The following is a 24609-nucleotide window of genomic DNA, read 5'->3' on the forward strand; positions in this document are numbered from 1 at the left end:
TGTAGGTCATCCTAGGATGACATTGTAAGCGGATGAACAGTTGACCACAAGGAATGTTACGTCCTTAGTGATCTGTTGGGGGTAGTTGCCAATTGTCACAAACAATGTAACTGTGCCCAAAGGGAATACCCTTATTCCTCCAAAACCAACGAACGGAGCGTTTGTTGGAACTAGTCGTTCTCTATCAATCCTCATCTGTTGGAATGTTGGGTAGTAGAGGATGTCGGCAGAACTACCATTGTCGATCAAAACCCGATGCATGTTGTAATCTCCTACTTGTATGCTTATGACGAGTGCATTGTCGTGCAGGTGGTGAAGATGTCGGGCATCTTCTTCTAAGAATTCGATGATAGGGCTATTGATCCGTAACATCTTTGGCATAGAACCTGTAAACTGGACATTATGAACTATCCTTAGGTAAGTTTTGAGGGCCTTTTTGGACGACCTTGCAGCCGTTGTGCCCCTTACTATCATTCTTATGTCTCCTAGGGGCGGCCTAGGACGCTTATTCTCTCGTCGGGGAGCTTGTTCTTGGAGTGGATCCGTCTTTTCCTTGCTGATGAACCTCTGCAGTTTCCCTTGCCTAATGAGGGCCTCAATCTGTTGCTTCAAGTCATAGAAATCAGCTGTGTCATAGCCGTGATCACGGTGGAAACGGCAGTACTTGTCCCTAAACCTCTTGTTCGGATCTCCCTTCAACTTGTTGGGAAAGGTCAGGGCTCCTTCGTCCTTAATCTACATCAAGACTTGGTCAATCGGGGTAGTCAACGGGGTGAAGCTCGTGAACTTCCTTGCAGGGGGCTTGGAGCATTTGTCCTCCTGTCATTCTCCGATTCTAGCCATCTTTTGCCCCCTATCCGACCATATGTCTTCTTGTCTTTCCCTTTTCTTGGGCTTCTCTTCTTAAGCCAGTAGTGTGTCTTCTGTGTTCATGTACTTGGTTGCCATGTAAAGCATATCCGACATAGTCTTTGGGTTGTTCTTATATAGAGAAAATAGGAACTTACCCTTCCGTAGCCCATTGGTGAATGCTGCCATGAGTATCTTGTCGTTCACTTCATCAATCGAAAAGGCCTCCTTGTTAAAGCGAGTTATGTAAGATCTCAACGTCTTGTCCTCTCGCTGCTTAATGTTTATCAGACATGTAGTGGACTTCTTGTACCTGTGTCCCCTAATGAAGTGTAAGGCAAACTGCGTGATTAAGTCTTTGAAGGTACTAATGGAATTGGGCGTCAACCTGCTGAACCAGATCCTTGCGGGTCCCTTCAGCGTGGTGGGGAAGGCTCTGCACATTATCTTGTCCGACACCCCTTGGAGGTGCATTAGGGTCTTGAAAGACTCCAAGTGATCTAAGAGATCCTTGGATCTGTCATAGTTTTCTACCTGTGGCATACAAAACTTCAGCAGAAGGGGGAACAAAGTGATAGATGCTGTGAAAGGCGAATCAGTTCGATGGACCAAGTCATCGAGGTCGCCAAACACCCATCCTCTGAGGGCTTTCATTATGAAGTCCATCCGTTCCTTCATCATCTACATCTCAGCGACTGTGTGAGGTGGAACTGTATCGATGACGGATGGTCGACTTATGTCCTGTCATTCTGGTCTGCTTGAAGTGTTGCTTCCTTCTGGCCCTTCTTAGTTCCTTCTTTTAGCACTGGTGCCTTCTTGGTCTTCCTCTTGGGTATCCATCATCTTGTTCTTCTGGCGTAGCTGTTCCTCTAGGTCATGATTCTATTTGGTGAGACATTCCACTGCTGCTGTGAGGGTTTGAACTTGCCTTTCCAAGACAATGCGTCATGGTTTTCTCGCCCTGATTATTGGTAGTGGCTGCCATCGAACGAGTAAGTACCATGCAACTTTTTGTTCGGGAGGTGATAATATGGATTAGAAATCGCCGCTCCCCACAGACGGTGCCAACTGATGATGCCAAAAAATCACTAGTAAGTCACATCGTCCTCATATGCTTGAAACAATACCTGCACAACACAAAAAAGAGAAAACCTAACAAAGAACACCAATGTGGTGCCGACCAAATACCCTCTGAATGTCAAGTTAGAACTTTTCAAAACTCTAGAGTGACAAAGCTGGGGTGAATTATGCATACCTCGTTCCTTGAGAGCCTTTGGGTTTTTATAGTAGGGTAGAACCGACTTCGTTTCTTGCGTAGGAAGGTGTTTCCTTATAGGGAAGATTATCATTAATGAGCATATATTCCGGAGTCCTCCTTATGTTAAAATTCTATTCATATTGAGACTCTATGAGCTAGGGTTAACCATGAGACGCAAGTTGTTTCCATTTAGGACTCCTTGGAGGTTACGAAAGCCAGGTAGATGCCACGTGGCCCTCTAGACCAATCCACCTTGTGTCTGTGCACTCTGGATCTTCTTACCATGAGACCTGTCCACCCTGGGACCTATTTAATCTAAATCCATTCATCCTGGATTCGTATGCTATTGGACCATCGGTCTATCATCATTAGATTTACTAAAACAGACCGTCGTCTTCAATTTTACCCTCTTCAATATATATATATATATATATTATATTAAAACAATGGTTGATGTGGAGATATATATACTCTTCATAAATGGAGTGGTGGGTCAGGTTTTTGTTGAAATTATTGGCAAATTTGTGGAGAAAGCCATTAAGGCTAATCTGCTTTTCCACATATATAGCATTTTGGTAGCATAGTGGTGGAGGATTCCTGAGGATGAATGTGGATATGGCTTTTGATTTTGGTAGTAAGAAGGTGGGTTTTGGGGCTTTGATTCGAAATAATATTGGATTTGTTTTGGGCTCTTTGAATGACTAAAAGTTTCATTGCATAGGGGCCAAGATTTGTCAAAATTTCATAATTTTTTAAAAGGAGATCTTTGAGAATTGATTCTAAAATTTTTCTTTTTCTTATTCCTTCTTTTATAGTTCTTCTTTTGGTTTAATCATTTTTTTAATGCTAAATAAGTATTTCTATTTTTTTTTTCAAAATATTTTTATTATTATGAATTTTTTTAACCCCAAACTACTCTAAATACATTCAATGGCCATGCGTGAGGTCCTATTTCTTGTTTCCTTCTGATGAGGAATAGACTGATGATACAATCTATTCCTCATCAGTTTGGTGCCTTCTGTGGGGAACATCGAATTGCAATCCAATACTACAAGTCATTGTAACTCTACCAAAAAGTTCCTTGAAGTAGATGGACTCAATCACAACAGCCCCACCAGATCCAGTACAAATGTCCCAGCAAATTCAAACACTAACAACAAATGTACAAGAGCTTATTAAGTAGAATGAAGACCTAAGATGATAGATATGTCCAGAGGGAAGAAACACATCTCTTACACGACATAACGAAAGTCATAATGATGAGGAAGCCCATAGCCCAGAAAATAGTCAAAGAAGAGAAAGCTTTGGGCATACCAAACAGTAAACACGTAGCAATGATCAACTGATGAAGAGTATGAGAAGGGAGCTGGATGAAGTAAAAAATGCTATGAAAAGAAAGACAACTGCAAATCTTGACTGCATGATCAAGAGGACAGACTCACCTTTCACCACTAGCATTTTGGAATGTCCTTTACCACATAGGGGCATTCAAGATAATACTAAATCTTCAGCAAACTCTGGATGAAGTGATGTGCAAGTCTTTTCCAAGCTGCCCTCATTGTCAATTGCAAACTTCGAATAACTAAGTGACTCCTTCGTTCAACATTTTATTGGGGGACAGAGACATAAGAGGCCTACTACTTATCTGTCGACTATAAAACAACAAGAATGAGAAATATGAGAAAGTATGTAAATCGCTTCAACAAAGTTGTTGCTAGGTTCTAAAAGTTTAGAACAATTGGTAAACCGTGAGCACAAACTTGTTTAGGTCTAGATCTTAGAGTCAATAGAATTTATTAGACAATGATCAAGGTGTTACAAGTCAAAAAACAATAACATATAAGTTGCAGAAAGAAGAATTCAAATTATGTGAAATTCGACTAGTCGAAAATTAGATCCGACTAATCGAAAAACGCAAAAATCAGATTTTGCATAATTTTAATTAAGCCCAACAGCCTAATGGCCCATTATGTGATTAAGGTTTCAGATCTATTTCACATAGTATATAAAGAAAACCTTAAGCCACGTTTTAAGGAGACATTGGAGGTGCTCTTGTGAGATCTAAAAGGTACTATGCCTTCCTCTTTCAAAGTCACTACTGGAAATCATTCTCATATAATTAGAACTGGAGAGTTTGTGTCACTAAACCTTTGAGTGGGATCTTAAAGTTACAAGCAAGGGTGTTTGTGTTGCTGTAAATCCAAGAAAAGAAGGAGTCCATGGATGCGGAGCTTGCACGTGGTTATGTCAGTAAGTTATTACATGAGTTTGCAATAGATTTAGGGTTAAATCTTATTGTAAAAACTTCAATTCACTTATAGTGGATTTACTTTACCTTGAGAATAGCTAGGTCAAATCCTCATCAGGTTTTTACCTTGAAATGGTTTGTTTCATTGGTTTTCCTAGGTCATCATATCGTGGTGTTAATTACTTTTTCACATTTATGCATGATATGATATATGCTTGTTTAACCTAGATCTAAATAATAAACCAAATAATCAACTTGGTTAATTAATTAGGTTAAACAATCTGGTTTAAGGGGTCTAAACGAATAAACAGTTGTCCTTGAAATTGGTGAAGCAAATAATCAAGTCATCATGACTTCCTTCCAAATAGGTTTAACTTTTGATGATTTTATCTTTTCACTAGAGAAGACTCCTCCAACCTCAATGACGGACCTACTATTTAAAGCCTAGAAGTATATGAACGGGGATGATACTTTGACTATAAAAGGTCTAGTTAGTAAGCGAAAGAAAGAGAAGGTGGTCGAGACTCAAAGCAAGAAGGTGCGCAAGGATCACTCTTCAGACTCAAAAGTCATTAAGAGTAGTTCAAAAGTTTCAAAAAAGATGCTAAATTTCACCCCATTAGTAATGCATGTTGGTAAGATTTTGATGTAGATAAAAGACGACCCCAACTTGAAGTGGCTGAAGCCATTGAGTTCATCATCAAAGTGAAGAGATCAGAAGAAGTATTGTTGCTTCCAGAAAGATCATGGCCACTATACCGACAAATGTTGCAACCTAAAAGAACAAATTGAAGAGTTGATCTAGAGAGGAAAGCTTCAGAAATTTGTTAAGAAAGACTATTATTATTGATTAAAATCAGAAGACAAGTATAATGATGATTTCAAGGAAGAAAAACGGGATCGTCCAGAGGCGGCTACCAGAGAAACAAGAATGATCACCAGGGGTCAATCACTAGAGGACCATACAAATCCCTACAAAAATCATACTAGAGGCAGGTTAATATCGTCCATATAAGACATCCTATGACAAAGCATTGCCGATTCAATGATGACGACATAACCTTTTTCGAATGTGATTCTAGTGGAGTCAGGTAACCACATGACGACCCACTAGTTATTGTGCTGGCAATAGAAGAGTTTAATACCAGGAGAGTATATTGGTTAATAATGGGAGTTTGCCAGACATAATGTACATGATGACTTATCAACAGATGAAATTGGATTTGAAACGACTTTGACCTTTTGAATCCCCTTTAGTTAGCTTTAGCGGTATTCAAGTTTTCCCAAAGGGCATCATCTATTTTTCAATCACAGCAGGAACTTACATGGTGCAGGTAATAAGAAAGGTCAACTTTCTAATTGTAGATTGTCCTTTATCTTACAATGTGATCATAGGACAACCAACACTCAATTGTTTGAAGGCTGTGACTTCGACCTACTACCTTAAAGTTAAGTTCCCAACTCTTCAAGGGATAGAGGAAATATGTGGAGATCAGGTATCAGCCTGGGAGTGTTACCAAGTGGTACTTGCGACCAAAGAAAATCATACCTGGATTGTGGAAGAAGAACCCATAAGGCCTGTGGAAGACCTATAGGATGTAGACTTGGTAGAAGGTGATCCTTCAAAAATCACCAAGTTAGGAGGAGAACTTCAACAAGTAGTGAAAGAAGAAATGGTAAAGTTCTTGAAGAACAACCTAGATATCTTTGCATTGAGCAATGAGGATATGCCTAGTATACATGGTAGTGTGATAGAAGACCATCTCAATGTCAGTTTAAGGAAGAAGCCCGTCTTGAAGAGATGACGAGAATTTTCTCAAGAACGATATAAAGAAGTTATGGAAGAGGTAGAGAAACTATTGGCTACTAACTTCATATGAGCGGTCTATTATCCAAAATGGCTTGCTAATGTTATCATGGTACAAAAATCCAACAAAAAGTGGAGAATGGGTGTAGACTTCATAGATCTCAACAATGCATGTCTAAAGGATAGCTTTTCTCTTCCAAGGATTGATCAGCCTGTAGATTCAACAGCTGAACATGAACTGCTAACTTTTGTGGATGCATTTTCAGGGTTTAACCAAATACGTATGAATGAGCAAGACTAGGAAAAAACAACATTTGTCACCAGTCAAGAGCTCTATTGCTATAAAGTCATGCCGTTTGGATTGAAGAACACATGAGCTACTAATCAAAGATTAGTGAATCAAATGTTCAACAAGCAGATAGGGCGAAACATGAAGGTCTATGTTAACGATATGCTTGTTAAAAGCAAGGAGGCAAGCTCACATTTGGACAATCTCAGAGAAACTTTCAATACCTCAAGGAATTATTAGATGAAGTTGAATCCAATGAAGTGCGTGTTTGGGTCTCATCAGGAAAGTTTCTTGGTTTAATGGTCTCTCAAATAGAAATTGAAGCAAATCCGGAGAAGGTCAAGGCCATACTTGATATGGCCCCACCAATTAGTGTGAAGGAAGTGAAAAGATTAACTGGACAAGAGTAGACACCACATTTTGTACCCTTTATGACTCGGGCCCTCATTACTCGTTGATGTTGAAATTCTAAGGCCCGAGGTTGGTTTAGGGCCTAATCAAATTACAAATTGACTTAAGAAATGTTAAAATGGAAAATATAACTTTTTATAAGCAAATAAATATATTTTTGGAAAATAAAGGCCAAGGAAATGCTCGGCCTACATACGCAGGTTTGATGCATGTGTACGTAGGCACGGACTTGCACATGCAGCCAGGATTCCAGAAACTATGAAAAACAAGTTTTTTGCACTAATGTTGAGGTTTGGAATGAATCCCACATCGTCTAGGAGCCATTCCAAACCCCCATTTTCTCACTATATAAAGTCATACATGGTACATTTTCAAAACATACAGAAAATCTTAAGGAAAAACCTAAAATTCACTAGAAATAGTGAATCAAAGAGGGAGTTTTTCACAAAACATCCTCAAGTCAATTTTATTTTGATTATGACCTTTTCTAGTCTTGATCCTCGAGTTTTGAAGTTTTCTAATCATTTTTGTTTGGTTGTGAATAGATTGACTGAGGGGAATGGTCAAAATCAAACTTGAAAAGCTTATTGTTTGAGGTATTGAGTTCTAAACTTCTTATTTTCATTTCTTCATTTTGATTATGTTTTAATCTATTTTCTTTCTTTGTTTATGTGTTTATACGTTTGTTTATATTAGGCTTATGTAGTTATTTGTTTTTTTTTTTTTTAAAGCATGCTAGGTTGTTAGTTTTGTAGTTTTAAGGTTCTATTGTGTTTCTGTTTCTGTGTTCTTGTTATTTGGGTTAGGGTTCTTCAGGGTGTGTCTGCGTGCACATTTTTTTTGCATGTGTATGAAGGCACGAAGCATGCGTACGCATATGATTGGCATGCTTACATAGGCCTATGTTTGTGCATGCATACTCGTGCCCAAAAACCCTAATTCGAGTTTCCTGCTTTTGTCTCTTCTTTTGTTTTATACAATATGCCTTTGTTTTGACCTTCTTACATGTTTTTGAGTATCTGTTCCTTTCTTTAACCAATTGCTTTCCTATAACATGCTATCTTAGGGTTTCTTTTATTTCTTGCTTTGATGCCATGATCATGCATTCACATGTCCATCCATTGATGCATAGGTGCTGAGATGCAGTATTAAGTGAGGTAAGACATGCATTCACATGAACATGCATCGATTTGAACATGATCTTGTTCGGATGGTGAACATGGATGAAGCTTGTTTGTTTGTCTTTTTCCCTTAATAGTGAGATGAAAAAACATGTTTGTTTGATTATTCCATGATTTGTTTGCTATGATGTATGCTTGTTTGTTGCCATCCCTATGTTCTACCTTGACCATGATATGATGCCATAAGAGATGAGATGCTTTTGCTAGGAACATGCTAGGGTTTTTATTTTTTATTTTTTATGGTTGATAAGCATGATAGATGCATGTTAGGTGTTAGGACATTTGATGCCATGTTGATTGTTAGATGCATGTTAGTGTGTGTGTGTGTGTGTGTGTGTGTGTGTGTGTGTAGGAAACAATGTTGAACATCCCTTTAATGAGATTAAGACATAAGACACAATGATTGGAAGCCGAACCATACTTTGGTAGTAACACCTTCCTATCCCCATACCTAAACTCTAAACCCATACTTTGATAGTAAGATTGGCCCTTCCATATAAGGGGGCTATATTCATGGTTCCTAGAACATAAAACTAGGTGGCAACTCCTTTTTTCCGCCCTGGTCCATTCGGCAGGCATACTCCCCACACATCACGCGTTATGCCCACAGTGGCGACTTCGCTAGGCATAAAGAGTTTGATTCCAATGTATCCTATTTCTTCATCTTAATAAATGCTTGTTCAATACTTGTTTGCACACACTTCACTTGGTTCTTTTGCCCCTTTACCTATGTTGGTGATGAGTACACTCCATTCGGGTCAAAATCTTTCAAAGTTCATCCCACCAACTCACAATGTGTGCCATTGCTGTTAATGGTTTCCCACCAATCCACAAAGGTCCACTTAGGCTCTCGGTTGGAATCATGGCCCACTTAGTTGTGAGTAACCTCCCGATTTATTTAGCTTTAAGGAGCCTACCCATACTTAAAGAGATCCTAGATCTTATAAAAAAAAGAGGGTACTATTTATATCTCTTGTTTGTTCAACCATATATCTAGTGTTCACCTAATTCTAAAGGACAAATAAAAGATAAGAGATGTAAAATCGAAGGATGATCTAAAAGTTATGGCATACCCTAAGATCTTTGGGATGAAAGAAAATAGGTTCTCACATATTAGAGGCTTATTCCAAAATCCAAAGGTATATCTTAACTTGAAAAGTTCATAAGACCGTAGCCTAATTGCTATCATAAGCCCAAATCAAAAGGCCTTTTGAGAAAAAAAGAACCTTCAACTTAAGAGTATGCTTTGGACTTAGCATCCAAACCTCCTACAAGTCAACATGAAATTCTTTAATCTTGGGCCTCCTTGTTGTATACCTAGGCCCAAAATGATGAGCAAAATGCATAGACTTTGAAGCAAAGACTACAATATATTCTAGCTAGAGGGCTATTTCCAAAAAAAAAAAAAATGATGATGATGATAATGAAATGAAAAAAGAAGAGCCCAAAGGTGATGAATACATTGTATGCCCATATTTGAGATGAAGGGTTGAAAATCTCTAAGTACATTATAATAAAAGCCCACAAGAGTAAGATGAGAGCATTTCTATAAATGGACTAAAACCTAAACTAAACAAGGGGCAAAATTCATGAGAGGAAAATGAGTGATTTTGTAAATGGCCCTTCATTAAAATGTACTTAAAAACTTTCTAAGAACATCTAAAGTTAAAAGGGATCTTTTAATTGGGACATGGGCTTAATAAAGACGGGACTTCTTTTCAAGCACCATTGCATCATCAAGATCAAGAAAACACATCCTCACTCAATTTGGGTTCGAGAGAAACACAAAAGATGCTTGATTAAGATTGAGGACACACATCAAGAAGAAGTATTTCAAGAAGGAGAATCATCTCAAGTAACAATGGCCACTCCAATTGATGATGAGACCACATAAAGGATATTTAAGGCAATGGAAGAATAAAGTGATGTTCTCAAGAAGATGGGGAGTCGCCTCACCAAACTAGAAGAAACCAAGCTAAAAAAGACCGCATATGTGGAGATTCCTAATAATGAAGAAGGGGAAGGTTGGGATGAAAAGGATAAGGCTGGTTATGAAAAGAACAAGCAATTTGAGAAGCTCACTATTGATACTGATGATGTTATAAAATGTAACCTCCAAAATCGTCCATATGGTTCGTCCTTGGAAAAAGAATGGAGGAAGGGCGCAACAAAAAAGCCGTCCGTCCCCATCAAACCTCGTCTATCATAAATTAAGGACGGACGAGGCCTCGTTCGTCCCAAATGACGGACGAGGCAAACATTCTGAACTTGAGCCAAGGCTCGTCCGTCCTTAATTAAGGACGAACGAGGCAAATATTTTGAACTTGCAAATTTAGTTCTTATCTATGAACCAAGGCCTCCATTATTCATGATGAAGCACCGATCCAGATAAAGTAACTTCCATGGAAGTTATGGAAGTTACCTCTGACTTTGATGAATTCCTCGACAATAGGAACGGTTATCAGAGCAAGTAACCGTTCCATGTGCACTATATAAACGTTTCTCTACGAAGAGGTAATCCATTCGGACATTTTTTTGTACAGAACAAAAGAAAGTCTTAGAAATATCTTTCTCTCTATTCCAGCCCACTAACTTTACCATCGGAGGACCTTATATCGGCCTCCACCGGTCTTTCTCTGATTGAATTTGGTTTTTCAGGACTTAGCCTTCAAGATAATCGAAGCCCGGAGACTTTCAACCCACTGATTTTCCAGGATTATTAATTAGCGTCGTCTGTGGGAAAGAAATATTTGTCACTCTTGAACTTGTTTAGTTCTGCGATTTCTTTCTCTCATAAATGGTTGAAATGGTTCGGACAAGATCAAAGGCAACTAGCCCAGGCCTTCAACAGAGTAGAGACACATCGAGTAACCCTTATCGCGATCGCCAATCTGCACCGGTTATGCAAGCATCATCTGTCCAACATATGCACTCTATGGCGGCTGCGATGGCGGAGTTAACTCGCCAAAATCAAGAACTACGGAGAGAGGTTAATTTAAGAAGGCAGACACATAGAGAGCATGAAGAAGAAGGGCAAACTCGGAGTCAAGAGGGCAGAGAGAACTTTCAACATGGGAGTCAATCAAGGGATACAACCTCACGAAGGGTACCTAACTTGGAAAAAGAGTTGGATCAGATGAAGAAGGCCATGGATGAAATGAAGGAGAATATGAGGAGGGCGAACCCAGTAGAGGATTTGGTTCATAGAACTGATTCTCCCTTTACGGCTTCCATCAATGGCCATCCCCTGCCACCAAAGTTTAAAATGCCTTCTTTATATTCATACGATGGGAATCGAGATCCTTTTGACCACATTGCCACCTTCAAGACCACTATACATCTTCAAGGAGTTCCAGATGAAATAATGTGTAGAGTCTTTCCTACCACTCTCAAGGGTCCAGCCAGAGTATGGTTCAGCAAATTACCCCCAAATTTAGTAAGTTCTTTTGAAGAATTAAGCAAGTTGTTTGTCAATAACTTCATAGGGGGTTAGCGACACAAACATTCTACTTCCAGTCTGTTAACAATAGAACAGGGGGAAAATGAGAGTTTACGATTGTTTATCACTCGATTCAATAGGGAAGCCTTGACAATAGATGAGATGGACGACAAATTGCTATTAGCAGCATTCCACAATGGAGTCCATTCGGATTTGTTCATCCACAAACTCTATGAGCAAGAGCCACAAACCATGGTGGAGCTCGTCCATTCAGCTCAAAACTTCATGAACATGAAAGATGCGATTATAGCTAAGAAAAGAAAGAGGACAGAGAAAATGGAGACAAATCGCCACCCAGAACAAGGCCCTCGTCCAAAGAAGGGACGGACGGACGACAGAAGAGACCGGAATAAGAAGACAAGTCCATCAGCATGCAACCAGCATATACTCCATTGAACATGCCACTTGAACAGGTCCTTATGCAAATCAAGGACGAGCCTTCCCTGAAGTGGCCAGAGAAATTGAAGGGAGATCCCAACAAGCGCAACAGGAACAATTATTATCGCTTTCATAAAGACCATGGCCATGACACAGATGAGTGTTTTGATTTGAAGCAGCAGATTGAGAATCTCATAAGGCAAGGGAAGTTGAGAAATTTTCTTGGACGAGATCACAAGGATGAGAAGTTGAAAGGGAAAGTAGAAGAGTCATCACGACCACCACTGGGCGAGATAAAAGTTATCATTGGGGGAAGTTTGGCAGGACGGTCATCCAAGACGAAGAAAGCATACTTGAAGGAAGTACAGAGCGTCCAACTTTCAGGACGATCGCCAAGGGCGAAGTCCACGGACGAACAACCGATTACTTTCACGGACGAGGAAGCTGAGAGAATCCATCATCCTCATGATGACGCTATTGTCATTGCCCTACTCATTGCTGATTACACAACAAGAAGAGTGCTAATAGACAACAGAAGTTCAGCGGACATTCTGTATTACCCAGCCTTTCAGCAGATGAGGATCGGACGAGACTAGCTCCGTCCAGTGCACTCGCCTCTAGTAGGCTTTGGAGGAATGAAGGTACAGCCTGTAGGTACTATTACATTACCAGTGGTGGTAGGAGCATATCCACGACAGTTGAATACCAATGTGAATTTCCTAGTAGTAGATTGCTTGTCATCTTACAATGCAATAATTGGAAGGCCAACCCTAAACAGGTGGAAGGCAGTTACATCTACCTACCATCTGTCAGTCAAGTTCCTGACGGAACATGGGATAGGCCAAGTACAAGGAGACCAATTAGCAGCAAGGGAGTGTTATCTAGCCATGCTGGCTATGGATGAGCAAATTCAAGCAATGAATATTGAAGAAAAGAAAGTTGTGGCAGAACCCATAGAAGCATTGGAAGATATTCCCTTAGATGAAAATAACCCTGAGAGGTTTACCAGGGTTGGAGCAGATTTGGAAGCGAAGATTAAGAAGGACCTCATTTGTTTTTTAAAAAGAAACAGATATGTGTTTGCTTGGAGTCACGAAGACATGCCAGGTATAAATCCTAATGTCATTACCCACCGTCTGAGTGTATGCCCTTCCTTCAAGCCAGTGCGACAAAAGAAGAGGGTGTTCGTCCCTGAGAGAGATAATGCTGTTAAGGAGGAAGTTCAGAAGTTAATTGTGGCGAAGTTCATTCGAGAGGTATACTATCCTGACTGGTTAGCCAATGTGGTTATGGTCAAGAAGGCGAACGGTAAATGGAGAATGTGCGTTGATTTCACTGACTTAAACAAGGCTTGTCCCAAGGACAGTTACCTGTTGCCGCGCATTGATCAGTTGGTAGATTCTACTGCAGGCCACAAGTTGCTTAGTTTCCTGGATGCTTTCTCTGGTTATAATCAAATTAGGATGGATGAAGCAGACCAAGAGAAGACGTCCTTTATCACCAGTCAGGGACTATTTTGTTATGAAGTGATGCCTTTCGGTTTGAAAAATGCTGGAGCAACATACCAACGACTGGTCAATCACATGTTTCGTCCACAGATCAGGCAGAATATGGAAGTCTACATAGATGATATGTTGGTGAAAACTCAAGACGAGGAGAGGCATTTGGACGACTTGCAGGAAACATTTGATACATTGAGGCAGTATCATATGAAGTTGAACCCTAACAAATGTGCTTTTGGAGTATCATAAGGGAAATTCCTAGGATTTATGGTCTCCTACAGAGGAATCGAAGCAAACCCTGATAAAATTCAAGCAATATTGGATATGAAGCCTCCGAGCAATGTTAAAGAAGTCCAGTCCCTCACTGGACAAGTTGCCGCCCTCAACAGGTTTGTTTCTAAAGCTACTGACAAATGTTTGCCATTTTTTAAGGTTCTTAAAAAAGCATTTGAATGGACTGACGAGTGTCAGAAAGCTTTTGAAGATTTGAAGATATATCTCACCAAAGCCCCATTATTGAGCCCGTCCGTGCAAGGAGAAGAGTTGTACTTATATTTGGTAGTCACCTTACATGCAGTGAGTTCAGCACTAGTGAGGAAAGAAGGCAAGGTACAAAGACCTGTATACTATACCAGCAAAGCATTGAGAGGAGCAGAGGGACGATACCCGTTAATGGAGAAATTGGCTTTTGCATTGATAACAGCCTCTAGAAAACTAAGGTATTATTTTTAGGCTCATGTCATTAACGTCATGACAGATCACCCACTCAAAAAGGCAATGAACAAATTAGAGGCTGCAGGACGTTTGATCTAATGGGCCGTCGAGCTCAGTGAGTTTGACATAAAGTACCAACCAAGGCATGCCATAAAAGCTCAAGCTCTGGCAGATTTCATTGCTGAGTTTACCTTAAGTTGTGATGATGAAGGTGAAGTGGAAAACAGCAAGAAGTGGGTCGTCCATGTGGATGGCTCGTCTACACTGTACGTAGGAGGAATAGGTGTGGTTTTGCAATCTCCAGAGGGGGACAAACTAAAACACAAAGTTTGTTTGCAGTACCAGACAACTAATAATGAAGTTGAGTATGAAGCTCTTCTCAAAGGGCTGGAATTGGCCAAATCTGTAGAAGCGAAGTCACTCCTCGTCTTGGGAGATTCTCAGTTAATCATAGGCCAAGTGAATGGAATGTTTGAGGCTAAAGAAGAACGAATGAGGAAGTATCTAAACAGAGTGATGCGCCTTATAAAGAGGTTTGAAGAAGTTAGTTTCGTTTAAATCCCAAAGGAGGAGAACATGGAAGCTGATGCCTTGGCGAAAGAAGCCTCAGCAAGTGAAGTTGAAGACAAATTTGATGAAATTCAGTATATGCCAAGTATAGACATCCCAGAAGTACAACAGGTAGAAAATAGAGCAAATTGGATGGCTCCAATTGTGTCGTACTTAAAAGACGGACGACTCCCAGAAGAAAAAGACGAAACTAGAAAGCTGAGGGCAAGGGCGGCCAGGTACGTTCTTATGGACGAGATTCTCTACAGAAGAGGTTTTTCCCAGCCTTATCTCAGGTGTTTGGCCCCAGACGAAGCGAACTACATATTAAGAGAAATTCATGAAGGAGCATGTGGCAATCACTCAGGAGCCAGGTCGCTCGTCCACAAAATCTTCCGTGCAGGATACTATTGGCCAAACATGCAAGCTGACGCTAAGGCCTATGTCAAGGTCTACAATCAATGCCAAAGGTTTAGCAATGTCCCCAGGCAACCATCAGAGTACTTGACTCCAATGACGGCCCCGTGGCCTTTTGCACAATGGGGACTAGACATTCTGGGTCCATTTCCATTGGGTATAAGGCAAATGAAATTCCTCGTGGTTGGTATTGATTATTTTACCAAGTGGGTAGAAGCAGAATCCTTGGCCAACATCACACAGCAAAATGTCAAGAACTTTGTGTGGAAGAACATTGTGTGCAGATTTGGAGTACCCAGGGTGCTGGTATCGAACAACGGACGACAATTTGACAATGCAATTTTCAAAGATTTTTGCATACACTTTGGAATTCAAAATCACTACTCCTCACCAGCTAATGGCCAGGCAGAAGTTGCAAAGCGATCCTTGTTAAAAATAATCAAGACTCGGCTTGAGGGGGCTAAGGGAGTATGGCCAGATGAGCTACCAGGTGTTCTGTGGGCATATAGAATGACAGTGAGAACTCCTACAGGAGAAACTCCTTTCAAGCTAGCATATGGAACTGAAACAGTTATACCCGCAGAAGTGCACATGGCCAATCATAGGGTGACAACCTACCAGGACGAAGCTAATGAGGAACAACTCCGTTTGAACCTCGATTTAATAGACGAGGTAAGGACGGATGCTGAGCAAAGGATGGCAAGGTATAAAAACCTTATGGCTAGGCGGTATGACGCAATGGTAAAGCCAAGACGATTCAACATAGGGGACCTCGTCCTAAAAAGGGTTTCCTTAGCAACAAAAAACCCAGCCCATGGGAAGTTGGGACCAAATTGGGAAGGCCCTTATAGAGTCGTTAACTGCAAAAGACAAGGATCCTATTACTTGGAAGCCCTTGATGGGAGGAAGTTGGAGCATCCTTGGAATGTGGAGCACTTGAGGAAGTACTATCAGTAGAATGCCAGCCTGGAGGAGCATGACTCTGGACGAGCTCAGGGATTAAAAACTTTATTATTATATTTTGTGTGACTTTATTATTATGTTAAATTTATGGACAACGTTATAGTTTGTGTTGTTTAAATAAAGGCATTGGCCTCTAAGATGCATGCCTCGTCTATGAACAATACTTATGTTATGAACGATATTTGTGGAATGTACATAATGTTGTGTAATTCACTGATTCCCATACTACGGTTGTTCAAATTTACCCCTGAAAAGGTTGAAAAGCATAAGATGAGACAATTCTCTGAACGCGGAGATATAATGTCAAACTTTCCTAAGGGAAAAACATCAAGGCATGCTCGTCCAAATCAGAGGATGAAGCAAAGCCAGTGCTTAAAGCTAATTGTGATAAAGCCCAAAGCATACTCGTCCATACCATGGACGAAATAAAGCATAATACATATTTGACTCATGGACGAGAAAGTGCATAGACGAGTGCATATTAAGCCATGGACGAAGAAATGTATGGCTGTATTTCAGTCTTGTTAAGGCCTTTATTAAAACAATCCAGTCCATGGACGAGTAAAATGTAAGGCCTTGACTTCATTAAGCATAAAGATCAGCCAAGTCCATGGACGAGTAATGCTGATTTTTATCATTTCTCAACAGGTCCTTGGACGAGTAATGTTGATTATTACCATTTCACATAGACAAATTACATTTGAAATTCCAATGAAAATGGTAGACGAATATATGTAAAATATGGACGAAGTCAAGCAAAAAAAAAAAAAAAAAAAAAAGATAAAACTCGTCCATACATATGCAAAAGGAAAATGACATTCATTAAGCCAAGGGTGGATATCCTATGTCCAAAAACCCTTGCTAAATAAACTGAAATGATTGTTTAAAACCTCGTCCTAAAACCTTGGACGAAGTAAATGTATTGAAATTACATAAGAAGGTCACAAAATGGACCAAATAAAAATACATTGAAAAATCTTAAGTAGAGGGAGTGACATTGGAGGCGTCTTGAGGAGGCAGGGTTGTAGCATCGCTTCAACATTGACCTCGTCAGAGCCAGTCTGAAGGAGAGAACTAGTGGCAGCAGCATTCAGATTAAGTATAATGGGGCTGAAGTCTACGCTAGGGAACTTTTCCATAGCCTCCATTCTAAAATCTTCAAACCCTGTTGCGTAATTAGTGTCCAAAACATTAGTATATTGTTTAGACACTTTAAATTCAGCCACTGCGTCTTCCTTCACTTTGGAGAGGAGAGCGCCATATTCATCATTCTTTTTCTGCAGGACCTCAAGATGAACGTCCTTCTCTGCAGCACTGGTTTTCAACTCCTCAACCAAAGTCTTTAACTCCTTCACCTTGTCCGTAGTTTTGACAGCCACTTCAGCCCATTGTTTCGCCTTGACCTTCAACTCCTGGATCCTCGTCTCTAACAGAATCCTCGTATTGTCCAACTCTATGGCCTGCCTAAACGCCGCTATAAACTTTGACATGCCCTACAAAAAAGAAACACAACAACAAATAAAAGTTAAAAAAAAAAAAAGGAGAGAGAGACGAAGAAGGAAAGTGAAAATCCTTGGTCAAGACGAGGTATGAGTGTTACCTTGAAAAGGTCATGAACACCAGAGTGTTCAAAATCCTTAAGGGACATATCATAGCAAACATTTATATCTTCGTCAATCACAGCCTTCTTGAAACGTTCCCAGGCCAGGTCCTCATTTTCAATAATATTTGAAGGGACCGTTCGAGAAGGCTGAGACAAGGTTGACATAGTCTTGGACGGAGTGGTCTAGGACGGAGTGGTCTCAATTGGGATGGGCGAGTCTACATCAACTATATGTACAGGCTGTTAGGACGAGGGAAGGGTAGGCTTGACTACCTGGGACGAGCTAGACTTGGCCTTTTTGCCTCTTCGACTGGGGAGATTTCCCAAATCCAAGCTCTTTGATAGCGTCTTCCTCTTCTCCCCAGTCGCAGGACAAGCTTGAGTTTTAGTCTCAGGATGATCCCCCTCAGCAGCCACCTCTTTTCCCTTGTTCCCTTTCATTGTTGCCATTTCTAAAAAAAAAAAAAAAATAGGGGTAAAGTAAAAATACTTTTAGAATTAAAACAAAGTAAACAATGTACAAGGATGCTTGGAACTTAAGAATTACTTCTTCTTACTGTGACTTCGTGTGCAATTGCTTCGTCAGATGGGTTAGGGCCCAATCCTCACTTGGCAAGTCGTCTAAGTGAGACCAAGGAATGGAAGTCCCTATCCGCGTGAAGACGAGCCCTGTCGACATGGTCACGGTGGAATTTGCTCAAAGACGGTCGTTTAACAGCTGAAATGAAACAAGTAAAAAAAAAAAAAATTTAATTAATCGTTAATGTTAAAGAAGAAAAGGGAAAATCAAAAGAAAAAGGGCAGCAACTTACCCTCAGGACGAAGGTTTCCTAAGTCCCCGGTACAACGACCAAACGTGTCCCGGCCAACGTCTACAGGATTCCCAGCCCAGAAGCCGGAGACGAAGAAAAATTTCGTCTTCCATTTTCTGTCAGACAAGGCCAGGGACTTGATCAATCTACAATCTCTACCCTTGGCTGTGAATTGATGAAAGCTAGGGGATTGATGTATCTCTGAAGGTTTGTAACAATAAAGGAACTCATCCACAGTAAGAGGACGGTCCTTTCCAAATACTTCACCCCACAAAATTTGCATTGAGATGATTAATCTCCATGCATTTGGGTTGAATTGGCATACTCCTAAACCTAACTTAATCAACAACTCCCTAGTAAAGGCGTTTAAAGGGAATCTTAAACCCCCCAAAAGATAAGCCTCATAGACGCCTATCCCAAAGTGAGGGTTGCAACACCATTCTCCTTGGACGGGCAACCTAGGGTTAAACTCGTCTGGGATTTGGTATCACTCCCTAAGATTTTTTAGTCTTTGCTCGTCTGTCCTAGAAGGGATATCTACTGCACAACTATAAATAGCGACCTCCTCCTCGTCCAAAGGACCAGAATGAGGGGCAGTGGACGAGGTACCAGTTTGAGACCCTGAGGCCTTCCTAAGCTGTTCCTGTACAACCTCTATAGGAAGCCCAGGGACGCCAGAGACATACTCCTTGTCCGTGGTATTCCCCCCACTACTATCATTACTGCTACTAGAACTGTAGTAGCTACTCTTATCATTATACTCATCTATGGCCTTATCTACACTATCGCTAGACGAGGAAAGTACAACATCAGCCATCTTAACAGAAAAACTAAGGACGAGAAGAAGAGAAATACCTTTATCTAGGACGAAGGAAAGCTATAGACGCGAGAAGCTTCTAGACGAAGATCTAGGACGAGGAAGGACAATGAGACAAATTTCAGAAATGAAGAGGGTAATGGAGGTATTCCACTATTTATAGGGAACAAACCCCAGCATCTGAAGCGACATGACCAAATCAACAAGAGACACGTGGCATACTCCTCGGTTAAATCAATCGACGAGATTTTTTCACTAATGAATTCATGACACGTGGCATACCAATCTGCAGCCAACACACGTCTTACATCTCTTTGGACAACCCATGGACAAGGGGGCAACTGATGATGTTATAAAATATAACCTCCAAAATCGTCCATATGGTTCGTCCTTGGAAAAAGAATGGAGGAAGGGCGCAACAAAAAAGCCGCCCGTCCCCATCAAACCTCGTCTGTCATAAATTAAGGACGGACGAGCCCTCGTCCGTCCCAAATGACGAACGAGGCAAACATTATAAACTTGAGCCAAGGCTCGTCCGTCCTTAATTAAGGACGGACGAGGCAAATATTTTGAACTTGCAAATTTAGTTCTTATCTATGAACCAAGGCCTCCATTATTCGTGATGAAGCACCGGTCCAGATAAAGTAACTTCCATGGAAGTTATGGAAGTTACCTTTGACTTTGATGAATTCCTCGACAATAGGAATGGTTATCAGAGCAAGTAACCGTTCCATGTGCACTATATAAACGTTTCTCTATGAAGAGGTAATCGATTGGGACATTTTTTTTACAAAACAAAAGAAAGTCTTAGAAATATCTTTCTCTCTATTCCAGCCCACTGACTTTACCATCAGAGGACCCTAGTCCAGCCTCCATCGGTCTTTCTCTGATTGAATTTGGTTTTTCAGGACTTAGCCTTCAAGATCATCGAAGCCCGGAGACTTTCAACCCACTGATTTTCCAGGATTATCAATAAGCTTTCATTAAGGTTTAATTGAGAGAATAACCATATGACATATTTGCTATTTTTCAAAATATTAAAGGAAAAGTTGCTTGATTTTAAAGTTTAAGAAGGAATTGTAAACTACTTCAAACATAATGGATGAAAAGTTTTTTTTTCTTAAGTTTTTGTGTGTAAAATTGTGTTTTTACTTGAAATGGTGTGCAAAGAAAAAAAAATACAATAAATCAAACCAAGAAAATTGTATGTGAAACAATGAATTTTAGCTCAAAAAAGCTAACTAAACCAATAAAAAATTTATAAAATCACAACAGAATGGCACAATATTTTCATAATAACTTTATAATTTTGTTATATTTTATTTTGACTTATAAAGAATTGACAGCTCAACAGTTTTGAAAATATTATGACGACAACAAGATGTCTTAACATTTTTACACAAAAAAATGCTATGTCTATAACATTTTTACAACAAATCATAAATAGTAAGTTGTTACAGGTTGTTATTGGTGAGTGAAAATATAGTTTCATTAGTAAATTTAAATTAGAACTAATAACAATTTACTACTTATAATTTGTTATGAAAGTGTTGTAAAAAATATTGTGAATATAGCACTTCTTTTTTCACAATACCTTTATTTTTAATTGTGATTGGTTCTAGTATGATATTTTAATATTTTATTTTGACTTATAAGAAATTAACACCTTAACAATTGTGAATTGTGCCAATTTGTTGTGTTAATATTTTATTATAATGTGAAATAGTGCGAATTGGACAAACCAAAAGTAATGTAGCACATCTACCGTAGCTTTATGCATTCACCCAAAAAAAAAAAAAAAAGTGTGGCCAGCAAAATAGTGAAAATTGAACAAACCAAAACTACTGTAGCGAAGCTATTGTAGCTTATCCCATTGACTCTTTTTATATATAGAAATATACATTGTATTTACAATGTAAATTTATACTGTAAACATATAAAAATTGGCGAATGTTGTACACATTTGCAAAATTTGTACAATATCTATCATTTTTTTTTTTTTTGCAAATTTATATAATATTTTCCAATTTTTAGGCGTATACAATATAAACTTATATTACAAGTACAAAGTAAAATATAAAGATCCTTAAAAAAAAAAAAAACAAAAAAACAAAAAACAAAAAACAAAAACAAGCTCAAACCAAATTAGCGAACTTGAAGGAAAAAAAAAAAAAAAAAAAAGGGGAAAAAAGGCAACTCACTAAACCAAAATTACTAGTCATGAGCCTATTGGCTCTTTTTATATATAGATTGTAAATACATAAAAATTGGCAAATGTTGTACACATTTTCAAAATTTGTACAATATTTATCTTCTTCTTTTTTGTGCAAATATTTGCCACTTTTTTTGTGTATACAATATAAGCTTATATTACAAGTACAAAGAAAACATGTAAAGATCCTTAAAAAAACAAAAAAAAACAAAACAAAAAATAAAAACAAACTCAAACCAAACGGGTAAACTTGAAAAAAAAAAAAAAAAAGTAAAGAAAAACGGAAAAGGGGCAAATCACTAAACAAAAATTACTGTTGATGAGCCTATTGGCTCTTTTTATATATAGATTTTGTTATTACAAGTATTCTTGATTGGAGGTTCTTAATTCTTATACATGAGGTTTGTATTTGGTTGGAGGTTCTTATTTAGCAATACCCTATATAACTCTTTGTTAGTTTAGGTGACATTTCGAGAATTTATTTTAGATGGGAGTGAATCCCATTAAAGCTATAATAGGTTTGTCATCTATCCTAGAATAATAAACTATAAGCCCATCATCCCCAGAGAAAATTGAAAAAAGAAGAAAGACATGAAAGATGCCTCTGTTTTCTTTTGGTTCGGATATATAGTTGTTCTTAGGGTTGATTAGCATGGATTATCCATATCCTAAATTATGAGTGAGATAGTCCTTACATGTTTTGAGACATGTTTAGTCACTTAGAACTTAGAAATTTGAGGTCCTCTCTTTCTTTATAGACTTGGAAGATTGTTTAATATACTGAGGGTTGAGTTTTGATGTAACAAATGCAATTCTTTGGTTTTAGATGATATGAGTTAATGGATTGACTGAATTGGACATGACAATCTTATAAGTTTTGTAGAACACAATGTTTGTGGTATTATTGAATTAATTGGACCAGTGACCTATACTTTGATTGGATGTTTCGATAGGTTTGGGGTAGCAAGAGAGATTCTTTTGAAATAGTATTGCATATAGAAATTATAGTCAATTTTAATACTCTTTTTTTATATTGACAGATTAATGATTATAAAGTTGCCTCTTTTTTTTTTCTTTTTTTTTTTGAGAATCAGATTATAAAGTTGCATTGTACTCTACAAGTTCTAGGTTGTTGAGACAAAATTTCTGCAAGGTAAAAAAAAAAAAAAGAAAAGGGTTTGAGACATTTTAATATTTTATGGACTTTTCCCATCCACCCGATGTATACTTTGATTATAATAATTAATTAATTATCAGGATCCCGCTTCTTTCAATGAGTTCAGCCCAGTGTCATATGGAGTTTAAAGTTTTTTTTGAGACATTTATATTCAACTTTAAATATGGAGTGGAAAATTTTCTCCGCCTTGCTTTCTCTCTGAGAAACTAGGCTTGTAGAAACTTGATTATCTTGCTTTCTCTCTGAGAAACTAGGCCTGTAGAAACTGGATTATCTTCTCCGGAATGATATCCCTCTTCCTTTGTTAACACTGTTAGCAGTAGGGCTTGTTGGTTTTATTTTTTTGTGGGTTTAGGGAAACACATCTCACTCTTTCTTTCTTCCTCTTTCCATCCCTTCTACACTATCCTCCTTAATCAGACCATGGACGAAGTACTCAGTGCATGGAAAAAATTGTCCCTTACTGCCGAGGAAAGTACCAAACTTAGCCTGACAAAGTCAAAAAATCTGAGAAGAAAAGAATACGTTCTTGCAGCGAAGTTTCTAACAAAACGTGCCCTAAACGTGGACGCAATTGGGAGAACTTTCAAACCCTTATGGAGGGCCAGGAACGAGTTTAAGATTAGAGAAGTAGGAGACCACATTTTACTATTTGTTTTCGAACTTGAGACAGATGTGGAACGAGTACTAGCCCAAGAACTATGGTTGTTTGATAAGCATCTCGTTTTGTTCCAACCAGTGGCAGAGTTAGGATTTCAATTCAGGGGGGGTAAGATTAGAAGTCAATATTAAAAATAATAAAAACAAAAAACAATGACAACTATAAGTGTCATACAAAAACTAATTATAAGTAAACTATAGTTAGACATTTAAGTTAATACTATAAAATAAATTGTAGAAATTAATTAATTTGAAAAATATTAAAAATATAGTAATTTATTTGCAAAGTTGTATACCCGTCTCACTATCTTTTCTTTATTGTTTTTGAAACTATAAGTAAAATTCGACTTTCTATTTATTTTTCAAAATAATTAAAATTTTTGTTCATAACATAAACCCACAATTTTAAACTGAAATGTCAAGAAATTGAGGACAAAAAAAAAAAAAATGCACTTTATACTCTTTTAGTTGAGATCAATTTGCAACTTCCATTCCTCTATCCAAAATCAAGGTTAAGATTACAAATCTCTTGGCTGTTTGGGATGGTCATTGTATATTAATGGGAGCTAATATTTTAAATTTGAATATATTAGTGCATCCCACCACCAACCAGCCCACTAATTCGTTATTTTAACAACAATTGTGGATTCTATGGTAAAAATGACAAATTAATCTTGAATTAGGGTGTTGATTGCAACAAAATTTAAAATTAAGATAGGCATTGCAAATATAGTTTGGGTGGATAGCTGTAATTAAACCCTTTGATTTAGTACAAGTTGGAAAAAATATCAACTAAACGTTTGAATTTTAGGAGGGTTTAACAGCTGAGGAAACAGCAACAAAGGAGCCTGACGAGTCGGAACGCATGCAGGTTACTTTTTAATGCCTAAATTTAATTTTAGCTATTAGTTTCTTATCAAATTTTCCTTGTGTAAATATTCTAATTGTTGATCATGAAACAGATGACTGATGCTCGTTGCTCGAGATGCAGTGAATTTAAGGTTGGTGTAAGAGACATCATCCAAGCAGGACATGGAGACCGCTATCAGGTTCTCAAAATTTTCTTGTTCACGTCTTAAATGTTCTTCTACATGTTTTATTTCAGTGTCTGAGTTGGACTGGGTTCCTCTTGGGAAAAATTTAGGTATAGTTCTTTAGATGCAGCACAGTGGGTTCCCAAATAAAGTCAAACACATGTCTTCATATGGAATTGTACCTAAGCTATTCTCTTAAACAACAATCCCTCCCTAAAAAAGTATTTGA

The 24609-nt window shown here is 38.6% G+C and overlaps 3 protein-coding genes across 3 annotated transcripts in view; 2 read left to right on the forward strand and 1 right to left on the reverse strand.

The window, feature by feature from the left end:
* Window positions 1–6: 6 nt before the first annotated feature.
* LOC112018931 (uncharacterized) lies at window positions 7–1515 on the reverse strand. Its single transcript, XM_024051466.2, has 2 exons — window positions 946–1515; window positions 7–735 (listed from the first exon to the last, which is right to left on the reverse strand). Exons 1-2 carry the CDS (start codon window positions 1513–1515, stop codon window positions 7–9), a joined length of 1299 nt encoding a protein of 432 aa, XP_023907234.2.
* Window positions 1516–11940: 10425 nt separating this feature from the next.
* On the forward strand, window positions 11941–12516 carry LOC136064893 (uncharacterized). The gene has a single exon (XM_065767322.1). The coding sequence runs from the start codon at window positions 11941–11943 to the stop codon at window positions 12514–12516; it is 576 nt and encodes a 191-aa protein (XP_065623394.1).
* Window positions 12517–24109: 11593 nt separating this feature from the next.
* Window positions 24110–24609, forward strand: part of LOC112033695 (protein REPRESSOR OF VERNALIZATION 1) — a 6009-nt gene continuing 5509 nt past the window's right edge. The window contains exons 1-2 of the mRNA XM_065767328.1: window positions 24110–24217; window positions 24309–24395. Of these exons, the coding sequence (XP_065623400.1) occupies window positions 24212–24217; window positions 24309–24395 (93 nt within the window). The 5' untranslated portion in view covers window positions 24110–24211. The remainder of the gene's footprint in view (window positions 24218–24308; window positions 24396–24609) is intronic.

This window comes from Quercus suber, unplaced genomic scaffold, assembly GCF_002906115.3.
Source record: "Quercus suber isolate HL8 unplaced genomic scaffold, Cork oak 2.0 scaffold_793, whole genome shotgun sequence".
NCBI lineage: Eukaryota > Viridiplantae > Streptophyta > Magnoliopsida > Fagales > Fagaceae > Quercus > Quercus suber.

Bases quoted from the DNA above. Each gene is read 5' to 3' on its own strand.
- LOC112018931 (XM_024051466.2), bottom strand. From the start codon at position 1,515: ATGGACTTCATAATGAAAGCCCTCAGAGGATGGGTGTTTGGCGACCTC. The intron at 736-945 runs GCAACCAAGTAC...GTCTTGATGTAG, and splicing joins TGTCGGATATGCTTTACATG to ATTAAGGACGAAGGAGCCCT.
- LOC136064893 (XM_065767322.1), top strand. From the start codon at position 11,941: ATGCCACTTGAACAGGTCCTTATGCAAATCAAGGACGAGCCTTCCCTG.